General features: G+C 42.6%; 2 protein-coding genes and 1 non-coding gene across 3 annotated transcripts in view; 1 reads left to right on the plus strand and 2 right to left on the minus strand.

The window, feature by feature from the left end:
• Positions 1-24,301, minus strand: part of LOC145528649 (uncharacterized) — a 199,145-nt gene that overhangs the window by 103,312 nt on the left and 71,532 nt on the right. The window lies entirely within an intron of this gene.
• KCTD12 (potassium channel tetramerization domain containing 12) lies at positions 1,924-8,631 on the minus strand. The gene has a single exon (XM_081550005.1). The coding sequence runs from the start codon at positions 7,836-7,838 to the stop codon at positions 6,858-6,860; it is 981 nt and encodes a 326-aa protein (XP_081406131.1). The 5' UTR covers positions 7,839-8,631; the 3' UTR covers positions 1,924-6,857.
• Positions 22,265-22,371, plus strand: LOC145530650 (U6 spliceosomal RNA). Its single transcript, XR_014071965.1, has one exon. It is a non-coding gene; the product is annotated as a U6 spliceosomal RNA (small nuclear RNA).

Below are 24,301 nucleotides of genomic sequence, written 5' to 3' on the forward strand. Positions count from 1 at the left end.
ATTTGCATATATGTAAAAAGATATTCAATAGAGCATTTTTTGAAGTAGGAAAAAAAAAAACCCTGGAAACTTAAATGCCCATCAAAAAAAGACTGGTAAAATAAATGACAGCATATCTAGACAACGGCATATCATTCAGAATATTACGAAGCCATCAAATAAGATGAGGTAAATCATCGCTACATGTACAAGCATGCATAGCAAGAGCTCCAGGATAAGTGGTTAAAAGAAGAAAGCAAGGCAAGGAACGGATATAAATCCTACTGAACACAAAAAAAAGAGAGAGGAATTATTTATGTATTCATTCATTCCTATATTCATTCATTCATATGGAATATTTCTATAAAGATTCACCAATGATAACCCCTGGGAAAAACTAGGGGTTACTGAAGGGTGAACATCTACTTTTTATGATATACACTCTTATACTGCTTAAATTTTTCACCCTATATTTTTCGGAAACTAAAACAAAAGCTATCTAGAGGAAGTACAGGCAAAAGCAAAGAGGAAGGCTAAAGCCGGCCTTGCTACCCCGCCCAGTGCACAGCTTCCTGTGTCACAGCCCAGCAACCCAGGGCTGGTGTGGCCAGCTCCAACGTCTGTGGTTTCTCAACCCGGGAGGCACCGTGTTTTCAATCAAGAGCGGTGGGACATCAATGACCAGGGATGATTCAAGGAAGAGCCCCTATATCCAAAATGCAGATGTATCTGTACATACAGATGATTCACTTTGTTGTACAACAGAAACTAATACAACATTGTAAAGCAATTATACTAAAATAATAAAATAAATGGGCTTCCTGGGTGGCTCAGACAGTAAAGAATCCACCTGCAAGGAGGAAGACCTGGGTTCGATCCCTGGGTTGGGAAGATCCCCTGGAAGGAGGGTATGGCAACCCACTCCAGTATTCTTGCCTGGAGAGTCCCCATGGACAGAGCAGTCTGGCAGGCTACAGTCCATGGGGTCATAAAGAGTCAGACACAATTGATCGACTAAGCACAACAAATAAAAGAAAAAGAAAATGCAGAGCCTCTTCCCACATTCTTTAGATTTTTATCTTCATGCATTATACTTTTAATTAAGGCCTCACAGCTTCTGTTTCCTTTCCCTATAAACTTTAAGAGGTCATCTCTATCTACAACCCCATCCTCTGTTCAAAATAATTCACATGTGTTGCCAAGACTGTGGTCAGAGAAAACGTTTGTGAAGGGCTTTACCTCCACACTGAGGACCAAACCACCTTGACAACAGGGGTTCTTGACAAAAACTCTGGGGAAAAGGCCCATTCTCTCCTGGCCCAGCTGGCTAATTTCCAAGGAGGAGCCAGCCCTTCTGATGGCATTAACCTCACAATAAGTTAGGAAGCATTACCAGTATTTAAGGGGCTTCGCTGGTGACTCAGAGGTAAAGAATCCTCTTGCAATATAGGAGACACAAGGGACTCGGGTTCGATCCCTGGGTCAGAAAGATTCCCTGGAGGAGGGGATAGTAACCCACTCCAGTACTTCTGGGGCTTCCCTGGTGGCTCAGATGGTACAGCATCTGCTTGCAATGTGTGAGACCCAGGTTTGATCCCCGGGTCAGGAAGATCCCCTGGAGAAGGAAATGGCAACCCACTCCAATATTCTTGCCTGGAGAATTTCATGGACACAACAGTCTGGCTACAGTTCATGGGGTCACAAAGAGTAGGCCAGGACTGAGCCACTAACAGGAACTAACCAGTATTCTTGCCTGAAGAATCCCATGGACAGAGGAGCTCGGCAGGCTGCAGTCCATAGGGTTGCAAAGAGTCAGACATAACTGAAGTGACAGCTTGCACGCATGCATGTTCCAGTATTCAGAGTGCCCCTTAAATGAAATTAGACCAGTGTTTGAGCCAGTCCATACCCTGGAGCCAAGAGGAATAATTAAAGCAGTGGATGTTTTATTCTTTAGTGTTTAATAGAATACATAACAAGTCACATAATCAATGATTCATTACTTCACACACAGGGAGGAAAACAGTATCGAGTATTTCTGTTATACAACTGGTTGTGAACAGAGAGAATCGAAATTTCTAGAGCATTTAGATGGTTGAAGAAATTCTCACTTTAAGTTTGGGCATGTCTGAAAAGAACTTCGTCAGTTTTTATAATATAGAAGGATTGTTTTTTCCTTGGCTTTCTGTTTTGTTAGAAAGTCTGGTAATTGTATGATGATTTTTTTGCCCCCTTTCTCCTTCAGTCACTGAGGAAATGGTTCAGTGATCCATATCACTTAATATATAACATGTTCAACAATTTCATAATCCCAGGTAACTCTGTGGGAATCGTACATCGTCTCCCAGATAAGTTTTTCAGATGCCCAGAAAAACTTAAATAATACGTAATTTATAACTTCAAAATTAACATCCATAATGGATATTTTAACGTTTGTCATTAAATGTCACAAATGCTGTTTAAGTGATCATAAATGAATTGTCATTTGTATTCAATAGTAATAGCAAAATTCACCTGCCTATGAAGTCACAAAGACAGTTGTATAATAGTTTACATTACAATTATGTCCACATACCTCAAAACACGTTTAAATTTTTTTTAAAAACTTGGGGGGAAAAAATCACAAAATGTTTAAGGTGACAAGAATTCTTGATCAACTAGTTCAGCTTCCTATAACATGAGATTATACTGTAATATAAATATTCTGGTTGAATTTCTTCCATCGAAGTTTCCAGAGTCCCAGTAGAGAGTATTAATCTTCAAACATTAATCCTTTTAGATGTCTATTGTCCAAAATTGTGACGAAGAAAAGTTAACTTCAACATAGCATGTTTCTGGCTTTAGAATGGCTTATTTTAGGTACATAGCCACTAGAGACAGAAGAATATTTTATTTCTCAAGAGAGAGATTTAGGTCATCTAAGAAAACTAATTCAGTTTTTAAATGAGTTATAATAAGGAAAAAAGGAAAAAAATCCAAAGAATTTACTCTGGTAGGTTTAGAATAAAAACATTCAGTTTACAATAAAAAATTTAAGTCAATCGAGTAAAGTACTTATGATTTAGGCTATAAAAGAAATTCTTAGGGAATTCAACCCCAGTCAATACTTTTCTAAATACCTGCACTATCATTTAGCATTTTTCATGTGGAGTACAAAACTGTTTTTTGAGTATTAGGTTAGAATTTACCATAATTTGAAAAGTAAAAAATTATCAAAGGTTCAACTTACATGGCTTTAATGTAATAACATTACAAGGAAAAATCTAATAAAAATGGAAATGTGTTACGAGCACTGCCAGTTGCCCATTTTGTCTGAGAATTCAGATTATGCATTTCCCCAGAGAAGTAACAGGCCATATATATATATATATACAGATCTGGTTTGAAAGACAATTTGGGCTAGTATTAATACAAATTACTTGGCTATCAACACCAAAACCATATAAAACACAAGAATAAAAATCATATTGAAAGGGAAAAAATTTAAGTTTCACACATTCAAGGAGTATTTCCCAAAATATATAATCTGAAAAATTAAAATGAACATGTATCATAGCTCTACATGTATTAAAAAACAATTTGTCAAACACTTGGTGCAAAAGCATTGAACATGGTACCTGTTTTTCTAACCACCAATGTCAACTATTCTTTTTCAAAAAGTTAAATTTGTTATTAAAATCTCAGTAGTATTTATGGACCAAATGGTAGCTGAGCCATTACATACGTAAATACATACTGCACTGAGTCAGATGAATGCAGTCATAATTTCTGAATAATTTATGACACCCTTCCAAGTTACTGACTGTCTTTGGAGGGCTTACTCACACGTACCCTCAGAATCTCATCCAACCTACAGATGACAATCAACACTCCAGCCCGCAATGTAGACCACTAAGGGTCCTTCCATGGCTCAAAGCACATGGTGTATAAGGAACCCAAAAAGGCAGTGGCCAAGTCATCTTACCTCAATTACAGTGTCCACCCAAGGGAAACATGAGTTTCCTACCCAGCTTTTACTTTGGGTTGAAGATAGAATTTTTCACGTATCAACTTCCAACTTTAGAGAGGATATTCATCATACCAAAAGAGGCCAGTTTACTGTCTCTAACGGTTCAATTTCCAGTTTTTCAGCTAATGAAAGAAGTAGGAGAGACCTGCAGGCCACCAGGGATGTCTGGAAGGAATAAAATTTTGCCAAGCAGTGGAACAGTCAACTCAAAGTTTTACAAGATAAAACTTTTTAGACTAGAGTGGCAGAGACAAAACTTGAGCAGTTTCCCGTGACTCCTGGAGGTGAGCAGATTTTACAAGGAAAATCAGAAGCTCAGAGTCTTGCCATATGTCAGTGGCTTTGATCTGCCCCCAAGATGTTCTCAATTATGTACTTTGTGTTGCACAATACAGAAGACCACATGGGGTACAGAAATCTCTGTGATATTCACTTTTGGCCAGGGGGTGACATTCCTAAATCATTTCACGTTTGAAACAGGGGTATGTTCTAATGCGTTACCTAGTCCAAGAACATGTTCAACACCAGCAAATATGACTTCCTGAATTTGTTTCTGTTCCCTTTAAAATTACAGTCTTTGTATATAAAGCTAACTTTACTTTTCTAAAAATGAACCTCCAGTGAAGGACCTCAAGTCCTTCTCTCCCTCAATAAAAAAAGAAAAGAATTAGTGGATTAAAAATACAGGTACCTTGGTTTACAAAGATAGTTAATCAACATATTAGTATACAACTAATAGCCAAGCAAAAAGAATAGAGCAAATTCAGCTTTATAATTATGTTTTTTTTCCTAACCCAATTTCCCCATAGACAAGGATATAAGAAACTCATCAAAGCATGTTGCTTTAGTATGTACACCATCTGATGCAAGTTATTGGGGTAAGTACAGGAAAGTTTATAGCATTTAGTAAATGAATTAAAAAACTAAATGATTCGTGTAAAATGTTTATATATGGTATATACAGATTGGATCACATGAGGCTAAGAATAAAACTGTTTCAATTCTTAACATCTGTTATGGACACATAGGAAGATACAGTACAAGATTCATTTTTTAAAAGAAGAAAAAAGTAGCGCTAATTTCAACACTGAAAAGACTCTTACAAAATCTTTTAAAAACATACTTCAGAGAATGATGCTGAAACAAATGAAAAAGGAAAGGCTATTCCTTAATCATAGAATATCCAAAGGAGCCTCACAGAATGAAAGACAAGGATTCATTTCCCTTCACTTACAGTGTAGATAGGATATACAGTGGGGATTTATTCCATGGTAGAGTAAAGGTATAAGGCAACCAGGTCTCTTCCTGCTTCAGCTGCATTTACCTGGGACACCATTTTATTGCTCAGCTCACTTTGAAGTACTTATTTGCCTTCATTTAAAACTATTGCGACTTTCCAGTTATCTACAGATGGCAGCCCTCAGCATTTCTGCTTCTCTGCAGCTCTGTCATTTGGAAAGACTCACCTTCACTTCAAACTACCTGCATCAAAAGGGCATTTTCAGGTTTGCCCAGAAGTCAACATTGGCTGGGCTTGGAGAAAATAAGGATTTCTAATAAGAAAACTAAATCTAAGTAACTCAAACATATTTTGCTCAAGGTAATTGATTTTAAAATCAGGACTTAGAATCAACAAGAAAATAAAAGTTCAAAAACTAAAACCCTACTGGGCAACTCTTTGGTTAGGTTATATGAGTATCAGCAACTTCTAAGTTTAGGACTCAAAACAGTTAGTTCAATCAACTGCCAGGTAAGAGGAGATCTGTGATTGATCTTTACAAAACGCTCTACTTGTTTCCTGTGTGCTATTTTGTTAACGTGCATGTACTCAGACGGATGGTACAAACTTCCAACTGTCAAACAATAAATGAGTATATCTGCTGCCCCCTTTCCCACCCCTCTCAACTTCCTTCCTCCCTCCCCACCCTACCCCCTAAGTCTTAAGAGCTAAGGTACTACTGCCACTCACTGCAAGAATACGGGCTTTCCTAACACCCACGACGTGCGTTACCACCCAGCTCCGTTTACAGTCACAGCAGTGCTTGGTGACCTGGGCTGTCATGCTCTCTTTCCCCTTCTTGCCAATAAAGGCTGCCATGTCAAGCCGTCGAAAACCAAGGGCTTCGGGCGCTGAACCCAGGAGAAAGGGTGCCTCCTCAGGCAAGAGGGGAACTTCCTACAAGTTTAAGCCACAGGCGAAGATGTTTAAATCCGCACGGAAACCAGAGGCTCCTCCATAGAGCCAGCACGAGATTCTTCTCCTACTTCTACCTGTATATGTTCAGAACTTTATTCACGTGTAGTCACTGAACTGCCTCCGCTCTGAACTCATTCCGGCTCCGGAGTCCTCCGTTCAGCCTTCTAAAACTCTACCTTTAAAGAAGGTCAAAAGACTGCGTAATGAATGACCTTTCGAAACTAAACTATTCCCAGAGTGCTACCAAGTCTCTTAAACCGCGAATGAGTCATCAGGGCTTTGAGAAGATTTCAAGGAATCTTCCATACAACTGGACAGGGTCCAATCAGGGTCGGAACAATTCAGTCATTCCCGGCTACTCGGTGCCTTTGTGGCCACACTGCCCCACCCCCCACTAGATCCAGACTGAAGGACAATTCGGTGGGAGGGTTGTTTTGGGGCCGGGGGCAGAGGAAACATGGGGTGGAGGGGTACGTCTGGGCTCTTTCAGTGGGGTCCGGAAAAGACGAAGAAGCCGAGAGGATCTGCGGCTGCAGCCTGTAAAGTGAGGGGAGGTGGGGAACGGGGGAACGCGAGAACGTGGTGGGTCGGAGGGGAAATCTAGAGTCCCCTCCAGGGCAAAAAGGAGAGGAGGGAACGGGCGCGCTGGAGTCGCCAGGGGGAGCAGGGAGCTCACTCCCTGCAGAAGACGTACTCGGTGTAGCTAGTCCAGATCTTGTCCTCGCTCTGGTCGGTGCTGCCGGCGAAGGCGCAGGTGCCAGTGGAGCTGCACGCCACCATGTGGAAGCCCGACTCGGACAGCTTGTCGAAGGCCTGCTCCAGGAAGTTGAACTTGAGGTAATAGCGCGAGGTGTAGCGCTCCGGGGGCCGGTCGGGGTCCCGGCTCTCGTTCAGGGTATCTCCGAACACCTCCTTGGCCAGCGATGTCTTGCCGCACACGGTGATGCGCGCCACTCGCCGGAACTTGGCGTCTGCCTGCGCGTCCCGCCCGATCGTGTAGGAGCCGCGGTAGCCGATGGTGATGTAGCCCGAGCGCCGGCTGCCGTCCAACGACTGCGACGGCGTAAGCAGCGGACCCGCCGCGCCCCCGGACGGGCTGCGACTAGCCAGCTCCAGCGTGGGCGACGGCGCCCCGGCCGAGGAGCCCTCCTGCTGCTCCGGCTCGGCGGAGCCTAGCGGCAGCAGATCGTCACCCAGCGAGCCCTCCTTCTGCACCCCGCGCCGGGAGTGCGGCGGCGGCGGCCCGGGGCCGGGCTGCTGGGGCGCCCCGAGGCGGCGCACGAGCTCGGGCAGCTCGAAGTACTCGGCCTCGCGCTGCAGCCGGCTGCGCTCGGGGAAGTAGTCGGGCAGCACGAGCTGCAAGTCTCGCAGGTAATCCAAGATGTAGCGGAAGAGGAAGCCGTCTCGGTCCAGAAAGAAGCGGCCTTTGCTGTCCCGGGCTAGCTCTTGCGGCTGCTGCTGCGTGAACATGCGCCAGAGCAGCGAGTCGGGCACCGACACCACCGTGCAGCGCCGGGTCACATACACCTGGCCCCCCACGTTCAGCTCCACGATGTCGGGGAAGAGTGGCGGCTCCGCCGAGGACGACGAGGAGCCGCTGCCGCCGCCGCCACCCCCGTTGGGTAATCCACGAGTGCTGTCGGCCAGAGCCATGGCCAAGAGGTGGCCGGGGCCGCCGCCGCCGCCTTTCCCGGACGCTTCCTCAGCCCTGCGCCCCGGCCGCCGCCGAGAGCCGCGCGGAGCCGAGCGCACGATGCGAGCGCGCCGCTGTGCGCCCCCGCGAGCCCCGCTGCGCTCCGCCCGCCTCGCCCGCGCGCTCCAAGGGAGTGCCGGGTGGAAGCCGGCGCGCCCCTTAAGTAGAGCCGCCCGCCCGGGCGCCGCGGCGCGCAGGAGGCGGGGGCGGCTGCGGAGCGGCGGAGCCTCGCTCCCCGGGCGGGAGGGGGTGGTGGAGCGGGGAATCGATTTGCATCTTAAACGCTGACGCCGCGGCCGGCGGCTGGCTCCACCCCGGCTCGCGGGCAGCCCGGGGGCCCCGACTTCCCTACCGCCCCGTCGCCCCGCACTCTAGCGCCTTCCCGCTCCCGCCCAACTTTCTCCTCCAAAGTGGAAGGTCCTGGGCCCAGCCCCTGGGGAAGACGAGCCTTCTTTGGAGGGACAGTCCGGTGCGCCAGCTCCTCTCCTAACTGCACCCGAGGACTGTGGAAGAAGCACGTAAACTTTCCAGTTCCCCAACCCGGGGAGTGGAAGTGCCTTGGCCACCCCTCTCCCCTGGAAACAAGCCGCTTGAAACAGTGGAACTGTGGCGCTGTAAACACGCCGGTCGTCGCGTTGCTGAAAGTTCTAGAGAGAGACCAAAAAATCTGGAGGGGTGGTGGGGCCGCCCCCAGCCCGGAGGCAGCTAGATTTTGTTCGCGTGTACGAGTAGCCTCGAAAAAAAATCCTGGGAACGAAAAGCTAACCTCAGTATCCTGCTCTCCCGTAATTTGTTTTCTGGGCCAAAAGGCAAACTCATTAGTTAGGAGACCTCAGAACTGGAGGAAACGGGCAGAAATAGAAAAGAGGGGGACTTGGGGGCACGTTCCCTTTTGAGTGGCCGTCGCGCGCTCCTCCCCGCTTGCCCTCCCCTTCGAGGTTGAAGAGGCGTAGGAGGTGAGACCTAAGGGAAAGCCCCGTCTCCGGGGCCCTCTCAGCACCGGGTCAATGGCTCTATGCACTCGGAGAGTTTGAAGATCTAAGGGAATTTAGAAAACCTACCTTTCAAACCTTGCGTTTTTATTCTCGCAAAGGTCCTTGTGCCCCTGCTCTCCCTCGGGCTTGGGTCATTCCCTTCAGCCCTTTCCGAATTCCCTCTAGTCTCAAGGTCCTTGTGCAGTTGAAGGCCTTCTCTAGACCTCATTTGGTCTTGTAACTCCTGCCCCCTTCACAATGCAGCACACAAGTCTCCTCCTCTGGGAAGCCCTCCCTGACTTCTCGGCGAATGGGCCTTGGGTGGCTCCTTCCATGTACCCTAAGACCCAACACAATATGAAATTTCGCATTTCTGAGTGATTATCAGATTTCTAACTTTGGCAAATAAAGTGCTCCTGAGCACTGCAGAAAGAGGACAGAAGAGAGGCTAGTGAAGGAGGTGTTCTTTTTGTTGTTCAGTGGATAGGTGATGTCAGGTTCTTTGCGACGTCATGGACTGTAGCACTGCCAGGCTCCTCTGTCCTTCACTATCTCCCAGAGTTTGTTCAAACTTATGTCCATTGAGTTGTAATGCTATCTAACCATCTCATCCTCTGTGGTCCCCTTCTCCTCCTGCCCTCAATCTTTCCTAGCATCAGGGTCTTTTCTGTAGAGTAGGCTCTTTGCATCAGGTGACCAAAGTATGGGAGCTTCAGCATCAGTTCTTCCCATGAATATTCAGGGTTGATTTCCTTTAGGATTGACTGGTTTGATCTCCTTGCAGTTCAAGGGACTCTCAAGAGTCTTCTCCAACACCACAATTTGAAACCATCGGTTCTTCAGCGCTCAGCCTTCTTTATGGTCCAGCTCTCACATCCATACATGACTACTGGAAAAACCATAGCTTTGACTAGAGGGACCTTTGTTGGCAAATCATGAAGTCAATGGATATTTGTTGTGCACCAGCTGTTTGGCCGCACCGGGTAGAAGAATGCAAGGTTGAGTACGCTCCAAAGAGCTTTCAGTGTAGCTGGGTAGGCCAGAGTTAGAAATCTGAGCAGTTATCAGATCAGTGTGAAACACAGACTGTCAATCAGTATAAATCAGGCAAGATCTTTGTTCTTGATTATAATGTTTCCCTTTTTGTGTAGCTACCCAATGAGCTTTACAATCTCCTCACGGATAAGTGTCATTTTTACTTTGAAATGTTTATGTCTGCTGAACAATTATCTCATTCATGTCAGTGTGCTGAAATAAGATCAAGCCCCAAATCAGCTCACTTAATTGCAAGGACAGATTCTGATACTGAATATATTTGACCACTCTCTTTTTGTTTGTTCTTGGGTATAAATAATAGCTGACACAGAAGTTCCAAGTTCCAATGCTGATTTTCTAGGCGGCTGTGCTCTTTGTTATATCAGTGTCAAAGCCCTAAAGAAACCAGTCTCTTTTTTGTAAATCCAAGAAAAGCCTTCTTTGTATCAATTCTGTACCTATTTTTGTATCATTACTTTGTTCATTATTGTATCAGCAAATCCTGTCAGTTCTGCCCTCAGAATTCTTCCAGGCTATTAATGTTTCACAACCTCCCAGCCACCACCTGGGACGAAGTCACCCATTGGATTCCTAACTGCTTCCACCTTTGCAACCAAAAGAGGGATCCTATTTTAACTAAGTCAGATCATGTCATTGTCCAGAGCCCCTCACTGGCTTCTCATCTTACCAAAGAGTAAGAATCAAAGTCCTTTCATTGCTTATAATACTCTACTAGATCAAAGCTGCCCCACTAGGACCTCTCAGACCAGCATTCGTGCTAAGCTTCGGTCATGTCCAACTCTTTGCGGCCCTATGGACTGTAGCCCTCCAGGCTCCTCTGTCCACGGGATTCTCCAGGCAAGAATACTGGAGTGGGTTGCCATGCCCTTCTCCAGGGATCTTTAGACCCAGGGATACAACCTGGGTCTCTTATGTCTCCTGTTTGGCAGTTGGGTTCTTTACCTCTAGTGCCACCTGGTCAACCCTCTCAGAGCCCTTGCCACTTTCCCATGAACTCTTGCTTTAACCTAGTGGCTCAGATGGTAAAGAATCTGCCTGCAATGCAGGAGACCCAGGTTGAAGTAGGAAATGGTAACCCACTCCAGTATTCTTGCCTGGAAAATTCCATGGACTGAGGAGCCTGGTGGGCTGCAGTCCATGGGGTCAAAAAGAGTTGGACACCATTGAAGCAACTTAGCACGCACGAGCGGCTACACTTTCTTCTCTTGCTTGCTTTAACCAGGTTACCCTCTACTCCCCCTACTGTTGGCTCAGGGCCTTTGCACTTCCTGGTCTTTTTCCCTTCTTACCTTCCTCATCTTAGGTGTCTCCCTTCACATCTTCTCCAGGTCTCTGCAGCAAGACCTTCCTTTGATCACCCCACTTAAGTGGCACAACCCCACCCAGGCAGAATCATGTACCCTGCTTTATTTGTTTGCTGTTTGTTTCCCTACATTAGAATATAAAGCCCAAGAGATTAAAAACGGATTTGCTTGATTCAGCACCACATCCCCAGTGCCTGGAACAGAACTGGCATAAAATAGACATTGGATAACTAAGTGTTTCTCACTTGTTTATTCAGCCAATGTTTATTAAAGGTCTGCTACTATGTTCCAGACAACATGTTTAAAAAAATAAGCTCTGCTTTCTGGGAGCTTACAGACCTATGAGGGAGACAGATAATAAGTAAATAGATGAGTATATCTACTTCAGGTAGCAATAAATGCCATGAAGAAAATTAAAATGTGAAATGAGATAGAGGGACTGGTTGGTGAAATAAGTTCTGGGATTCTACAGTATATAGTATGTATATGAGAATATACATATGTATATGTGAAGAGCCAACTCAGTGGAACCCTGATGCTGGAAAAGATTGAGGGAAGGAGGAGAAGGGGGCAACAAAGGATGAGACGGTTGGATGACATGACCGACTCCATGCACGTGAGTTTGAGCAAACTCTGGAGATAGTGAAGGACAAGGAAGTCTGGCGTGCTGCAATCCGTGTGGTCACAAAGAGTGGGATGTGACAGAGCGACTGAACAACAACAACAACACTGTATGCAGACTGGCTGGGAGCCTCTCCAGGAGAGTGGCATTTGAGCTGAATAATAAGAGAGACAGCCATGGGAGGTTCTGAGGGAAGGGTATTGCAGGCAGAGGGCAGAGCAAGGGAAAGGAGTCTGGGTTACGAATGAAACTGGTATGTCTCACAGTGGAAGCTTGTCTGTATCATCTTCATGTATCCTGTGATCGCCAGAGTACTCTTGAAGAGACAGGACAAGCTCATATGTGAGCGATACTGTATATGTCCAGACATTTTCATTCCCCATCACTTCACACATTCATCTGCCAGAGGCTGGCCCACTGCGCGAAGTCCTTGGGATTTCCTTACAGAAGTCTCGGTTGTGCATGAGAGGAATAATAATGAATGAAACGGGTGATGCAAGACTGAAGGAATAATTTTCTGGTTAATTTTGTAATGTTCTGTTTCCTGCCTACTGGTTGGTGTCATGAAATTCAAGAGGAAATAAAATAGGTGACTTTAATGCTGGGACTTAATGGGCTGGGTGTTTACAGAGAAGGGGAGGGCCATAACTCTTTAGGCTCTTCAGTAGATTATATATGCTTAATTGTCAGAGAGTAAGGGAAGTTCGGACAGTAGAGAATCTGCCTGCAATGCAGGAGACCCGGGTTCGATCCCTGGGTTGGGAAGATCCCCTGGAGAAGGGAATGGCTACCCATTTCAGTATTCTTGCCTGGAGGATTCCATGGACAGAGGAGCCTGATGAGCTACAGTCCATGGGGTTGCAAAGAGCCAGACACGACTGATCGACTAACATTTTCACTTTTCAAGAGTAGATTTGGGAAGCCACTAGCTCTGCATCTCATCTCAATCCAGTTTTTAGTGATGGATGCATTGATGGTGATTGTTCCTTTTCAAGTGACTGTGTACTTTCCTATATAAGAGACGGAGCTCTGTCCTTTCATCCTGAAATGTAGGGTATTGGCTACATCCTTGTACCTACTTTCTCATCTGATTTGTATCTCTTTCCCACCTATTGCCTTTTCTTCCAACCAGCTTCCCACCCCCAATGCACACAGTAAATATTCTGCACACCAAAAAGTTGAGAAAAGAATGAAGAAGATTAAGAGAAATGTAAAGTTAAAAGGGGAGGAAGAACTGGGGTGAAATGAAGTGAGTGCCTCTGAGGACTGAATAAATGTAATATATATGAAACAATCTGTAAGCTGTAAAGCACCATTCAAGTGTCAGAATCAGGATTTTCTACTGCCTGTCAAGATTGACAAGTCTACTCAATAAATACTGAATGAATAAATGAATGGCAGAAACATGAAAATGAATGCTGTGAGGAAAGAGGGGAAGAGACAGAATCAGAAATTGTCCCAAACAAATGTTTAACTCATTCATCATCTTCCCAATATACGTGAATCTTATCTGTATGCAGGCTTTAAAAATCATTGATTTTTTTGTATACAGGGAGAGAAAAGAATGAGATTCAGAGAGATTAAATATCATTAAGCTTAAGTGAACCAGGGGATAAAATGATCTCAATAAATAACTGGTAAAAGATATGCCAATAGCTAATTTTTAAAAAAAGAGAGTGAAAATGTTCTGTGAGGAACTTTCCAAAATATTAGGTTGAGACAGTAGAGAAAATCACAACATCGTGATTATATGTTTTATACCTGAGAACCAGAGAAACAAAAAACAATTTGGAAATTTTTTAATTTTCATTTTTGTATCCTTATAGACAGTTTTGAAGCTTTTCTAGGAAATAAGTAGTAATATGATAGCACTTACATAGTACTTACTATATGCCAGCCCTGTTGATAGAACTATATGTGTATTAGTACATTTAATCCTCACAATAACTCTATGGAGTTGGTACTATTATGGCCTGATTTTTAAAAGATCATGAGTGCAAAAAAGTGGTGGAGCTGGGATTTGAACGCAGACAGTCTAACTTTAGAATCTGTGCTTTTAACAATGCATGTGTATATAACTGTATATATATAAACACATCTATGAATGCTTTATATGTAGGAAAGAAATAGGTTCTATGATTCTTCCACTTTACAGATGATGAACCCAAGGCAAAGAGAGGTTAGGTAATGTGACCAAGATAATGCAGCCATTTAGCCCTGCTCAGAACAAGAATGGTGTTCTTTTTTTTGTTTTAATGATTTTATTTATTATTTATTTATTTGTGGCTATGCTGGGTCTTTGTTGCTGTATGTAGGTTTTCTCTAGTTGTGGCGAGCGGGGGGCTACTCTCTAGTCTCAGTGCACAGGCTTCTCACTGCGGTGGCTTCTCTTGTTTCAGAGCATGGGCTCTAGGGTGCACAGGCTGCAGTAGTTGCAGCTTCCAGGCTTCTAGGACGCAGGCTCAGTCATTAAGGTGCACGACTTTATTGCTTCGCAGCATGTCAGATCTTCTGGGGCCAGGGATCAAGCCTACATTGGCAGGCAGAATTCTTACCGCTAAGCCACCATGGAAGCCCAGGAATGGTATTCTAATGTCCATGGGCTTCTGATCTACAGCAGAGGTCCCCAGCCCTGGGAATTGTGGACAAGTACAGGTCTGTGGTCTGTTAGAAACCAGATCACACAGCAGGAGGTGAGTGGCTGGCAAACAGGCAAAGCTTCATCTGCATTTACAGCTCTCTCCATCATTTGTATTACCCACCTGAGCTTCACCTCCTGTCAGATCAGTGGTGGCATTAGATTTTTGTAGGGGTGCAAGCCCTCCTGTGAACTGTGCATGAGAGGGATCTAGGTTGCTCACTCCTTATGAGAATCTAATGCCTGAGGATCTGAGGTGGAGTTGAGGTCGTGATGCTAGCACTGGGGAACAGCTGCCACTGAGTCCCATCACCCCTGGAGTCAACCGTCCAGTTACAGGAAAACATCCGGGCTCCCACTGATTCTGCATTATGATGAGTTGTATAATTGTTTCCTTATATATCACAATGTGATACTAATAGAAATGAAGTGCACAATAAATGTAACGGGCTTGAATCATCCTGAAACCATCCCCCTCCCCAGGCCATGGAAACATTATCTTCCACAAAACTGGCCCCTGGTGCCAAAAAGGTCGGGGACCACTGATCTACAGGATTGGTAACCAGAAACTCAAAGTAGCTGCTGAGAAAGAACTAGGAGTTAGGAAGGAGTTAAATCCCTGGCTCTTGTTTCTCCTTCTGTCGATGGCCAAATCTGACTCAAGTAGGAATCTGCAGGGATACACTGAGCCCACAGACAGAATGAACACACTCTTGTCCTACTCGTCACCCAACTGAGTCCTACACATGATAAGTATGATCTTATTTCTGGCTCTATGAAATATCGTTATGGTTTGCAAAGAACCAGATTTATAGTATGTTTATTCAGCCTTATTCTGGTCTCATTTACTCTGGACAAGGATAAAGTGAGTCCATGAAAACTGTTGAGATCTAGGTTCTAGTATTCAAAAGCAAGTAGTATCCACTGTTCTTCTGGGGCTTGTAAAATTGAACAAATGTATTCTACCTGTGGTGTTAGATGTTAAACTGAGCACAAAAATAACTGGACCTCACACACATGGGTGATGCTGGAATTACCATCACTGATGTTTCATATGAATCTGAAGGCTTTGGTTTCAAATTGTGACATGAAACTTAGAGGTTGATTATAAATGAGTTGTCACATTCTGTTCTAGTGCTTCACTGTCTTGAGGGCTTTCATATCGTCATGATGATCACAATTTCAGGAGGTGTTATTCAACAGCGTCACACATGAAGAAAGAAGCTCAGAAAGGTTAGGTGACTGACATTGCTCTCAGGTATGCAAATGGTGCCTTTCGGGAAGCTGGGATGCAAATGGATGCTTCCTGAGTCCACATACAGTGCTCTTCAAACCCCTTAACAGCCTTATCAAATCTACTCCATGTAATACCCCCAATGAAGGCTGGCATTCAAAATAATCACTTTGAGGACTCTAGGCTTCTTTGAGAGATGTCTGAATCACCCACCATTTTTGGCATATCTGTTTAGGAATTTTCTTAAGAACTAGTTTACACAAGAACCTTATTTCATTAATTTACACTGATGCCAGATTTGGGGGTTGATTACTTCTTACAAGGCTGTAGTACAGGGCACCACACTGCAGGACACACCTACGTGCCTGAGAATAATTAGGACAAAGCCAGTTCTCATGAGTGTGAAGCTAAGGCAATGAGTATCAGGTATTCACCTTTTGACATTGGGTTTTAAAGATCTTATCCCCGCAATTCACTTGTCTGCTGAATAGCACAGAGTTTAGGTTACTCAGAAAGAAGAAAGTCTGACTCAACTTCCAAGACTTTTAATATGTGGTTCCAGAAAGTCTGCATGTTTCACTGTGAGGCTTGGACAAGAAGACAAGTGAGACCATAATGGGCAACTACTTGTGTAATTGTAAGATCATTTGTTTGATATAACTAAGGGGGAAAAACACCTTTCTCTAGTTTGCTTTCCAGAAATATGTGTAATATTTCACAGTAGGGAAACGGTCTCAAACTATGCTAAGCTTTGTTTAATTAATTTATTTATGCATTGGCTGTGCTGGGTCTTCGCTGCTGCACATGGGCTTTCTCTAGTTGCCAAGAGTAGGGGCTACTCTGTTGTGGTGCTCGGGCTTCTTATCAGGCAGACAGTGGCAGCCACATTCCCCAGTACTAGCATCACAACCTCAGCAGCAGTGGCTTCTCTAATTGCAGAGCACAGGCTCTAGACACGCAGGCTTCAGTAGTTGCAGCACATGGGCTCAATAATTCTGGCTCACAGGCTCTAGAGCATGGGGTCAGTAGTCATGGTGCATGAGCTTAGTTGCTTCACGGCATCTGGAATCTTCCTGGACCAGGGATCAAACCTGTGTTCCCTGCACTAGCAGGCAGATTCTTATCTACTACACCACCAGGAAAGTTCTTGTGCTAAATTTTAAATTTATATTACTTAATATGATTTGTATTTAGAAAATAGGTCTCTTTTCCTACAGTAAAGTATAGATGAGAGAATTATACACTTTGGAGTTGGATGAACTTGTATTCTTCTTCTGGCCTTGTTACTTAAAATCCAAGATATGTAGTGAAGTTATTTAAATATTCTGAACTTTAGATCTTTGTCTTACAATGGAGCAAAAACACCTGCTTCATCAGATTCTTGTGAAATTAAATGAGATGATGAAAAGCATTTCACTGCACACTCTCCAGCACATAATGGACACAGCATAAACATAAGTTTTTTCTGCCTCCACTCTCCCAACCCCCTGTTTCCATTGACTTCTATAACACAGTTTCTTGTTGAATGTGCTTTCTTTGCTCTCTTCCTAGTTTCTTTTCTCTTTTTCTTGGATGACATCTCTTGGGTACTATCTATAATGGACTAAGGTCAATGACATTTCATCTGCAGTGCCTCATTCTTTCCAGTAGTCAGTCATTTCTCACAAAATTTGCTATTTGGTTGGAAGATGTAGTAAAAATCTAGACAGCTTGGAACTCGCCATTTCAGAGCTAATTTCTCATCCCAATATTTGCATCTCAAGTGACAATTATCAACATAGCTTATTTTTGCTGTTGTTCTTTAGTCGCTAAGTCATGTCCGACTCTTTTGTGACCCCACGGACTGTAGCCTGCCAGGCTCCTCTGTCTGTGGGATTTCCCAGGCAAGTATACTGGAGTGGGTAGCCATTCCCTTCTCCAGGGGAATCTTCCGGACCCAGGGATTCAACCAGTGTCTCCTTCATTGCAGGCGGATTCTTTACCGCTGAGCCACCAAGGAAGCCCAGCTTAATTTTATCTCTAACTAGAAGTCCAGCCATTGGCAACACCTGGGAGATAAAGTCTAGGTAGAATTAGGCAGAAGTGATATAAGTTGGGGTCTTAAAAAAAATTTCAGATGTCATTAGAATTCTATGAAAGTAATTTCCTCCAGGAATTGAGGAAGATCCGAGACTAAAGAAGGTAGAGCTGCAAGAATGCCATCTCAGAGGGCAACTGTGGTGTTTCCCCATAGTTTCCAGGCTGGAATGAGGCAAGAGAAAGACACGCATGCAGGCTGCATCACTGTAGCAGATATTACCAGAAGAAATATCAACAGTGTAGGGGATGTTTAGCTCCTCCTTAAGTTGTATTCAACTTCCCTTAAAGTATTTATGAATTAACAGTATGTGTTCAGTTACTCAGTCCTGTCTGACTCTTTGCAACCCCATAGACTGTAGCCCGCCAGGCTTCTCTGTCCATGGGATCTGCCAGGCAAGAATATTGGAGTAGGGTGCCATTTCCTCCTCCAGAGGATCTTCCTGACCTAGGGATTGAACCTGCATCTCTTCCATCCCCTGCACTGGCAAGTGAATTCTTTACTCCCAACGCCACTTGGGAAGCCCTATGAAGTAACTGCCATGTGCCTAAGCTTCCTGGAAGTCATGGATGACCCATAATCTATAAAGAAGTATGAAATATCAAAGCAAGTGGCCAGTAATGGCTGGAGCTGTCAGGAGTTCCACATATCACTTCATAGGGAGGGACGTTAACTTCCTTATTTGTCAGTTTTCTCTGAAGAAACAAAACCAATAGGATAGAGATAGTTGTATATAGTTATAGCTATATCTATTAAATGACAGATATACAAAGAGAGAGGTTGATTAATTTTAAAGAATTGGCTTGCATAATTATGGGGGTTGGTAAGTCTGATGTCTGTAGGACAAACCAGCTGTCTGCAAATTCAGGCAAGAGTTGAAATTGCAGTCTTAAGTAAAATCTGCAGGGCAGGCAGGGAGGCTGGCAGGCAGGATTTCTATGGTACATTGACGTGGAATTCCTTCTTCTCTAGGATATCTCAGTTTTTTGGTTCTTATGGGCTTTAGCTGACTGCATGAGGCCCATATGCATCATCAAGGATAATCTACTTAAAGCTAATTAATTGTAAGTATTGATATTAATCATGTCTCCAAGAATACCTTTGCAACATCTAGACTAGTGTTGACCAAACAGCTGGGCACCATAGTCTAGCTAAGTTGACACATAAAATTAACCATCATAATTTACAAACAACATTTTATTGGAAGTGAAACTTAACTTCTTCTGCAGAAAGATGCCTGTTCATCAGCAAGAAGCCATAGTTTCATAAGCTATAAAGAACTGATACTACACTCATGTTTAGTGTAAGAGCCTGTGTGGTTACAAGTTTAGTCTTCTTAGTCCCCCTGTACTTATGATCAAGTTTTAGACAGCCTTGTGGAGTCCATGATGTTTTTAACAGAGGAGCTATAGTAGTTGCAGTCTTAGCTTCCACTCCAGGAGGTGGAAGAGACCCTCTGCTGCATTTGTTATACCATGAGCAGAGATAAACTAGGTGTTTAGGATACATTGGCATCAGGGACATAAAAGAAGATCTACTATGTATCATTTATGAATAATTCTGTTAAAAAGACATGAAACAATCATAGAAGAAGAAAGCATTTTGTAACTAAGCTGACAATGCCCACATTCCCTCCAAATATCACCTTCCCCTTGCCCCCCACAGCTGTCTTCCCCGACGGCACAGCAGGTAAAGAATCTGCCTGCAATGCAGGAGACACAGAAGACTCAGGTTCAATCCCTGGGTCAAGAAGATCCCCTGGAGGAGGAAATGGCAACCCACTCCAGCACTCTTGCTTGAAAAATCCCATGAACAAAGGAGCCTGACGGGCTACAGCCAATGGGATCACAAGAGTCTGACACAACTGAGCACTTACATGGCATAGCACCCAGTGACCTTTCTGTGTCTTCCATCTCTAGGCTCTATATGTACAGCATGTCAAAGGATTGATCTTTACTACTCATAAAGGAGACAATCAAATGTTCTACTTTCCAAGGACAGAGAAAAGATGGTTCCCAAAATATAGACACTAGAAAACTTAACTTTCCTCCCATTAGCAACTATAGAATGGATGATTAAGTAAACTGGTTTTGAGCTTTTGAGAGAGAGAACTGCCTTCTGGAGACAGTATGAGCGCACTCTGAGTAAGTCAGGTCAAACAAAACATTTGCCCTTCTTGGATGGCATTGTTAATCTCATGAAGTGTGGTGATACTGTAGACACAGTATATTATATTTTTGCAAGGATTTCACAGCTCATTCATGATATCTTTTTGGACAATTTAGAGAAGTGTAAGCTGGAAAGTAGTCTCAATTAGACAGATACATTGTTGATAAGACAGGTCTGTTTAAAGATTGTTGGTGAATAGAACCATGTCAAACTGAAGAGAAAAGCTAGAAATAAGATACTGTTTTAGTTCTTAACTACTGAATTATTATTTTATCAACAATTAAATTAATCAAAATTAAATAAGCCAAAATAAAAATTAAATGCATATGTAGGAATCATGCTAGCAAAATTTATAGATGACACAGACCTTAGTGGGCTAACGAATCCAACAGTTAGGGAACTGACATACAAAATCATCCACATGGGCTTCAGTAACAAAGAGAAACAAACAAGAGGATATAATAAGGATAAATGTAAAGTCACAGAGCTGATTAAGATGCAGCTTAGCAGAAGTTCATGTGAAAAATTATCTGGACTCAGCCTCAACTGTAAGTTCAAGAAGCCAATAAGATGGTATGTCTGTAACACACACATGCACACATACCCAAATACAATAGCTTTTAAAGGTTGGAAAGGACCTTAGAAATTATTCAAGTCAGACCTCTCATGTTGCAGAGAAAAGCTGAGCATCAATAATAAAAACACAATAAATGACAGTAAAACTACATCTGGTATTTACGTAGGTTTTATTATAGACATCTTTTTCCTTAGAGTTACTTCACTGTGGTCTTGATTTGTGTGTCTCTGATGATTAATGATGTTGAGTATCTTTTCATATACTTCTTGGCCATCTGCATGTCTTTTCTGGAGAAAAATCTATTCAATTCCTTTGAACATTTTTTAGGTAGGTTATTTGGGGTTTTTTTGCTCTTGAAGTAAATAAGTTTCTCATATATTTTGGATATTAACCTCTTATCAGATATATGATTTACAAATATTTTCTTCCTTTGTGTTGGTTAGCTTGTAATTTTGATGACTTTTTCCTTTGCTGTGAAGAAGTTTTTATTTTGATGTTCTCCCACTTGTCTATTTTTGCTTTTATTGCCTAAATGTTCATTGACAGATAGATTAAGAAAAGATGGTATATATATATATATATATATATATATACACACACACAATGGAATATTATTCAGGTTTAAAAAAGAGGGAAATCATGCCATTTGGGGGGAAATATGTATGAGCCTGGAGGACAGTAGACTAAGTAAAATAAGCCAGACACAGAAGGACAAATACCACATGATATTACCTATATAAGGAATCTAAAATAGTCAAACCCATAGAAGCAGAAAGCAGAATGTATTTCCCAGGGGCTGGAAGGAGGGAGGAACAGGGAGATATTAGTCAATGGCACAATATTTTGGTTGTTAAATGATGAGATGATGTCCTGAAGATCTACAGCACAACATAGTAACTATAGTTCACAACACTGTATTGTGTACTTAAAATTTTGCTAAGAGGGTAAGTCTTATGTTAAGTGTCCTTATCACAAATGAGAATAGCAATAAGTAAAGAAAAAGTGTTATTTTAATAGGCAAGAGTATATTTTCATAGAGTATAAGCAAGGTTGTGAGAAATCTAAAAACTATAGCATATATAAAACGGCAAGAGATTTTTTTTTTATTTTAGCCTAGAATACAGTAGAATAGCATAGAAGGAAGTACTATTAGAGGCAGCATGGCAGCTATTCTTTCCAAAACTAAAAGGCAAAACTGGAAGCTACAGATATATGTTATTAAAAAGAAAAGTTCAAGTTTAGCTTAAGAAAAACCTTTGAACAAATGCTCAGGGCTGGGGCAATGGGATGACCCAGAGGGATGGGATGGGGAGGGAGGTGGGAGGGGGGTTCAGAGTGGGGAACACATGTAAACCCATGGCTGATTCATGTCAATGTATGGCAAAAACCACTACAATATTGTAAAGTAATTAGCCCCCAACTAAAATAAATAAATTTATTAAAAAGAAAAAAAAAGAAAAACCTTTGAACAACTAGTGCCTCCCACTGATCGGAAAGGCCACTTCAACAAAAGCTGGGTTCCCATTCCTATTGTAGACCTAAGCTACAGACCACTAAAGATGGGGAACAGAGAGGGGATGCATGATGCAAGAAGCTATACTAAGTGATCTCTACTTTCTTTCTAAGATTCTGCAATTTCAGAGCACAACAGGTGTTGTTTCTTTCCAACCTTTGTCTCCCATGTTCAGGATCTCTACTTTCTTTTCAGTTTTTCTTTACACCTAAAACTTTTCTAGTGCTCACTTCAGAAGCACGTATGCTAAACACTGGAAAAACAGGAGAAGATTAACATAGCTCCTTCGCAAACATGACATGCAAATTTATGAGGTATCCCGTGTTTTGGGGAGATTAGCAGATACAAATTACTATATATAAAATAGATAAACAACAAGGTCCTACTGTATAACACAGGGAACTATATTCAATACCTTGTAATAAACCATAATGGAAAAGAACACGAAAAAGATTATGTGTATGTATATATAACATATATATATGAATCACTTTGCTGTACACCAGAAACTAGCATAAAATTATAAATCAACTACACTCCAATTAAAGTAATATATTCCCTTACCCCAGCAATTTCTAGAAACCCAACATGAAGAAATATTGGCCCATGTGCAAAAGATGTACATACAATGATAACTGCTGGTAATAGCAAAACCATAAGGGGTTGAGGAATTCATACATGTATACCAATTATAGAATAGCTAAATTATGAAACAGCAGAAAAAAAGAAAATCTATTATTAATAATTTTCAAATGAAACAGTCAAAATTTCAACACCTTCTGATTATTTACCCTTGGTCTGTGCCCCCAAAATGTTCTACCACCACGCACTCATAATCGTTTACAAATATCTCATCCATTTGCTGTTGTTCAGTCACTAAGTCACATCCAACTCTTTGTGGCCCCATGGACTGCAGCATGCTGGGCTTCCCTGGCCTTCATAATTGTTTACAAATTTCTCATCCATAGAGATACTAAAAATAGAAAGAAATAGCTTTCATTTATCTCAGGAATAGTCCCAATGAGTGACACTATCACAACTAGAATTTTAACTTAATCCTATCCTATTTAATATAAAACCAGGTGTCAGTATACCCCAAGGAAAGTAGATAGTTCTTCCATGGTCAGGAATTTTATACATATTTGGATTATCTGATCCCTTTCCCTGAGACAATCTTCATCACCCTTCACCATCAGGCGTGAGTCCCTATCACGTGGTAAGGCACTGTGTGTTGAGTTCCAGGTCTACAGCTCTATCTAAGGCAAGCAGAATTCCTGTCCCCAGCAGAGAATGCAGACAGAACACAAGCTAATTTACAATAAATAAACAACTCTATGTTTATCACGTTCATCACGTGTGCTCATACTGTTCATGGGGCTCTCAAGGCAAGAATACTGAAGTGGTTTGCCATTCCCTTCTCCAGTAATCACTGCAGATGGTGACTGCATGAAATTAAAAGACGCATACTCCTTGGAAGTAAAGTTATGACCAACCTAGACAGCATATTAAAAAGCAGAGACATTACTTTGCCAACAAAGGTCCATCTAGTCAAAGCTATGGTTTTTCCAGTAGTCATGTATGGATGTGAGAGTTGGACCATAAAGAAGGCTGAGTGCCAAAGAATTGATGCTTTTGAAATGTGGTGTTGGAGAAGACTCTTGAGAGTCCCTTGGACTGCAAGGAGATTCAGCCAGTCCATCCTAAAGGAGATCAGTCCTGCATGTTCATTGGAAGGACTGATATTGAAGCTGAAACTCCAATACTTTGGCCACCTGATGCAAAGAACTGACGCATTTGAAAAGATCCAGATATTGGGAAAGTTTGAAGGTTGGAGGAGAAGGGGATTACAGAGGATGAGATGGTTGGATGGCGTCACTGACTCAATGTACATGAGTTTGAGTAAACTCCGGGAGTTGGTGATGGACAGGGAAGCCTGGCGTGCTGCAGTCCATGGGGTCGCAAAGAATCGGACATGACTGAGCAAGTGAACTGAACTGAACGTGTGCTCAACAAATACTGGTCAAATGAATGAATGAACTCAACTGATTAAAAAAATAACCTGGACTTGATTAAAAATTTCCTTTATACCACCTAGAAAGAGTTTACTAAAAAATAATAATATTATAGAATAATGTATGCATATTCAACTTCCTTAAAACTGAACATCTTTTTTAAACATTGGAAAAGCCACTTATTTGGTAAGCTTCAAATAAGCTGTATTTTTTATTCAGTATTATTCCTGCTGCTGCTGCTGCTGCT

Source organism: Giraffa tippelskirchi, chromosome 12, assembly GCF_054371585.1.
Source record: "Giraffa tippelskirchi isolate mGirTip1 chromosome 12, T2T-mGirTip1v1.2.pri, whole genome shotgun sequence".
NCBI lineage: Eukaryota > Metazoa > Chordata > Mammalia > Artiodactyla > Giraffidae > Giraffa > Giraffa tippelskirchi.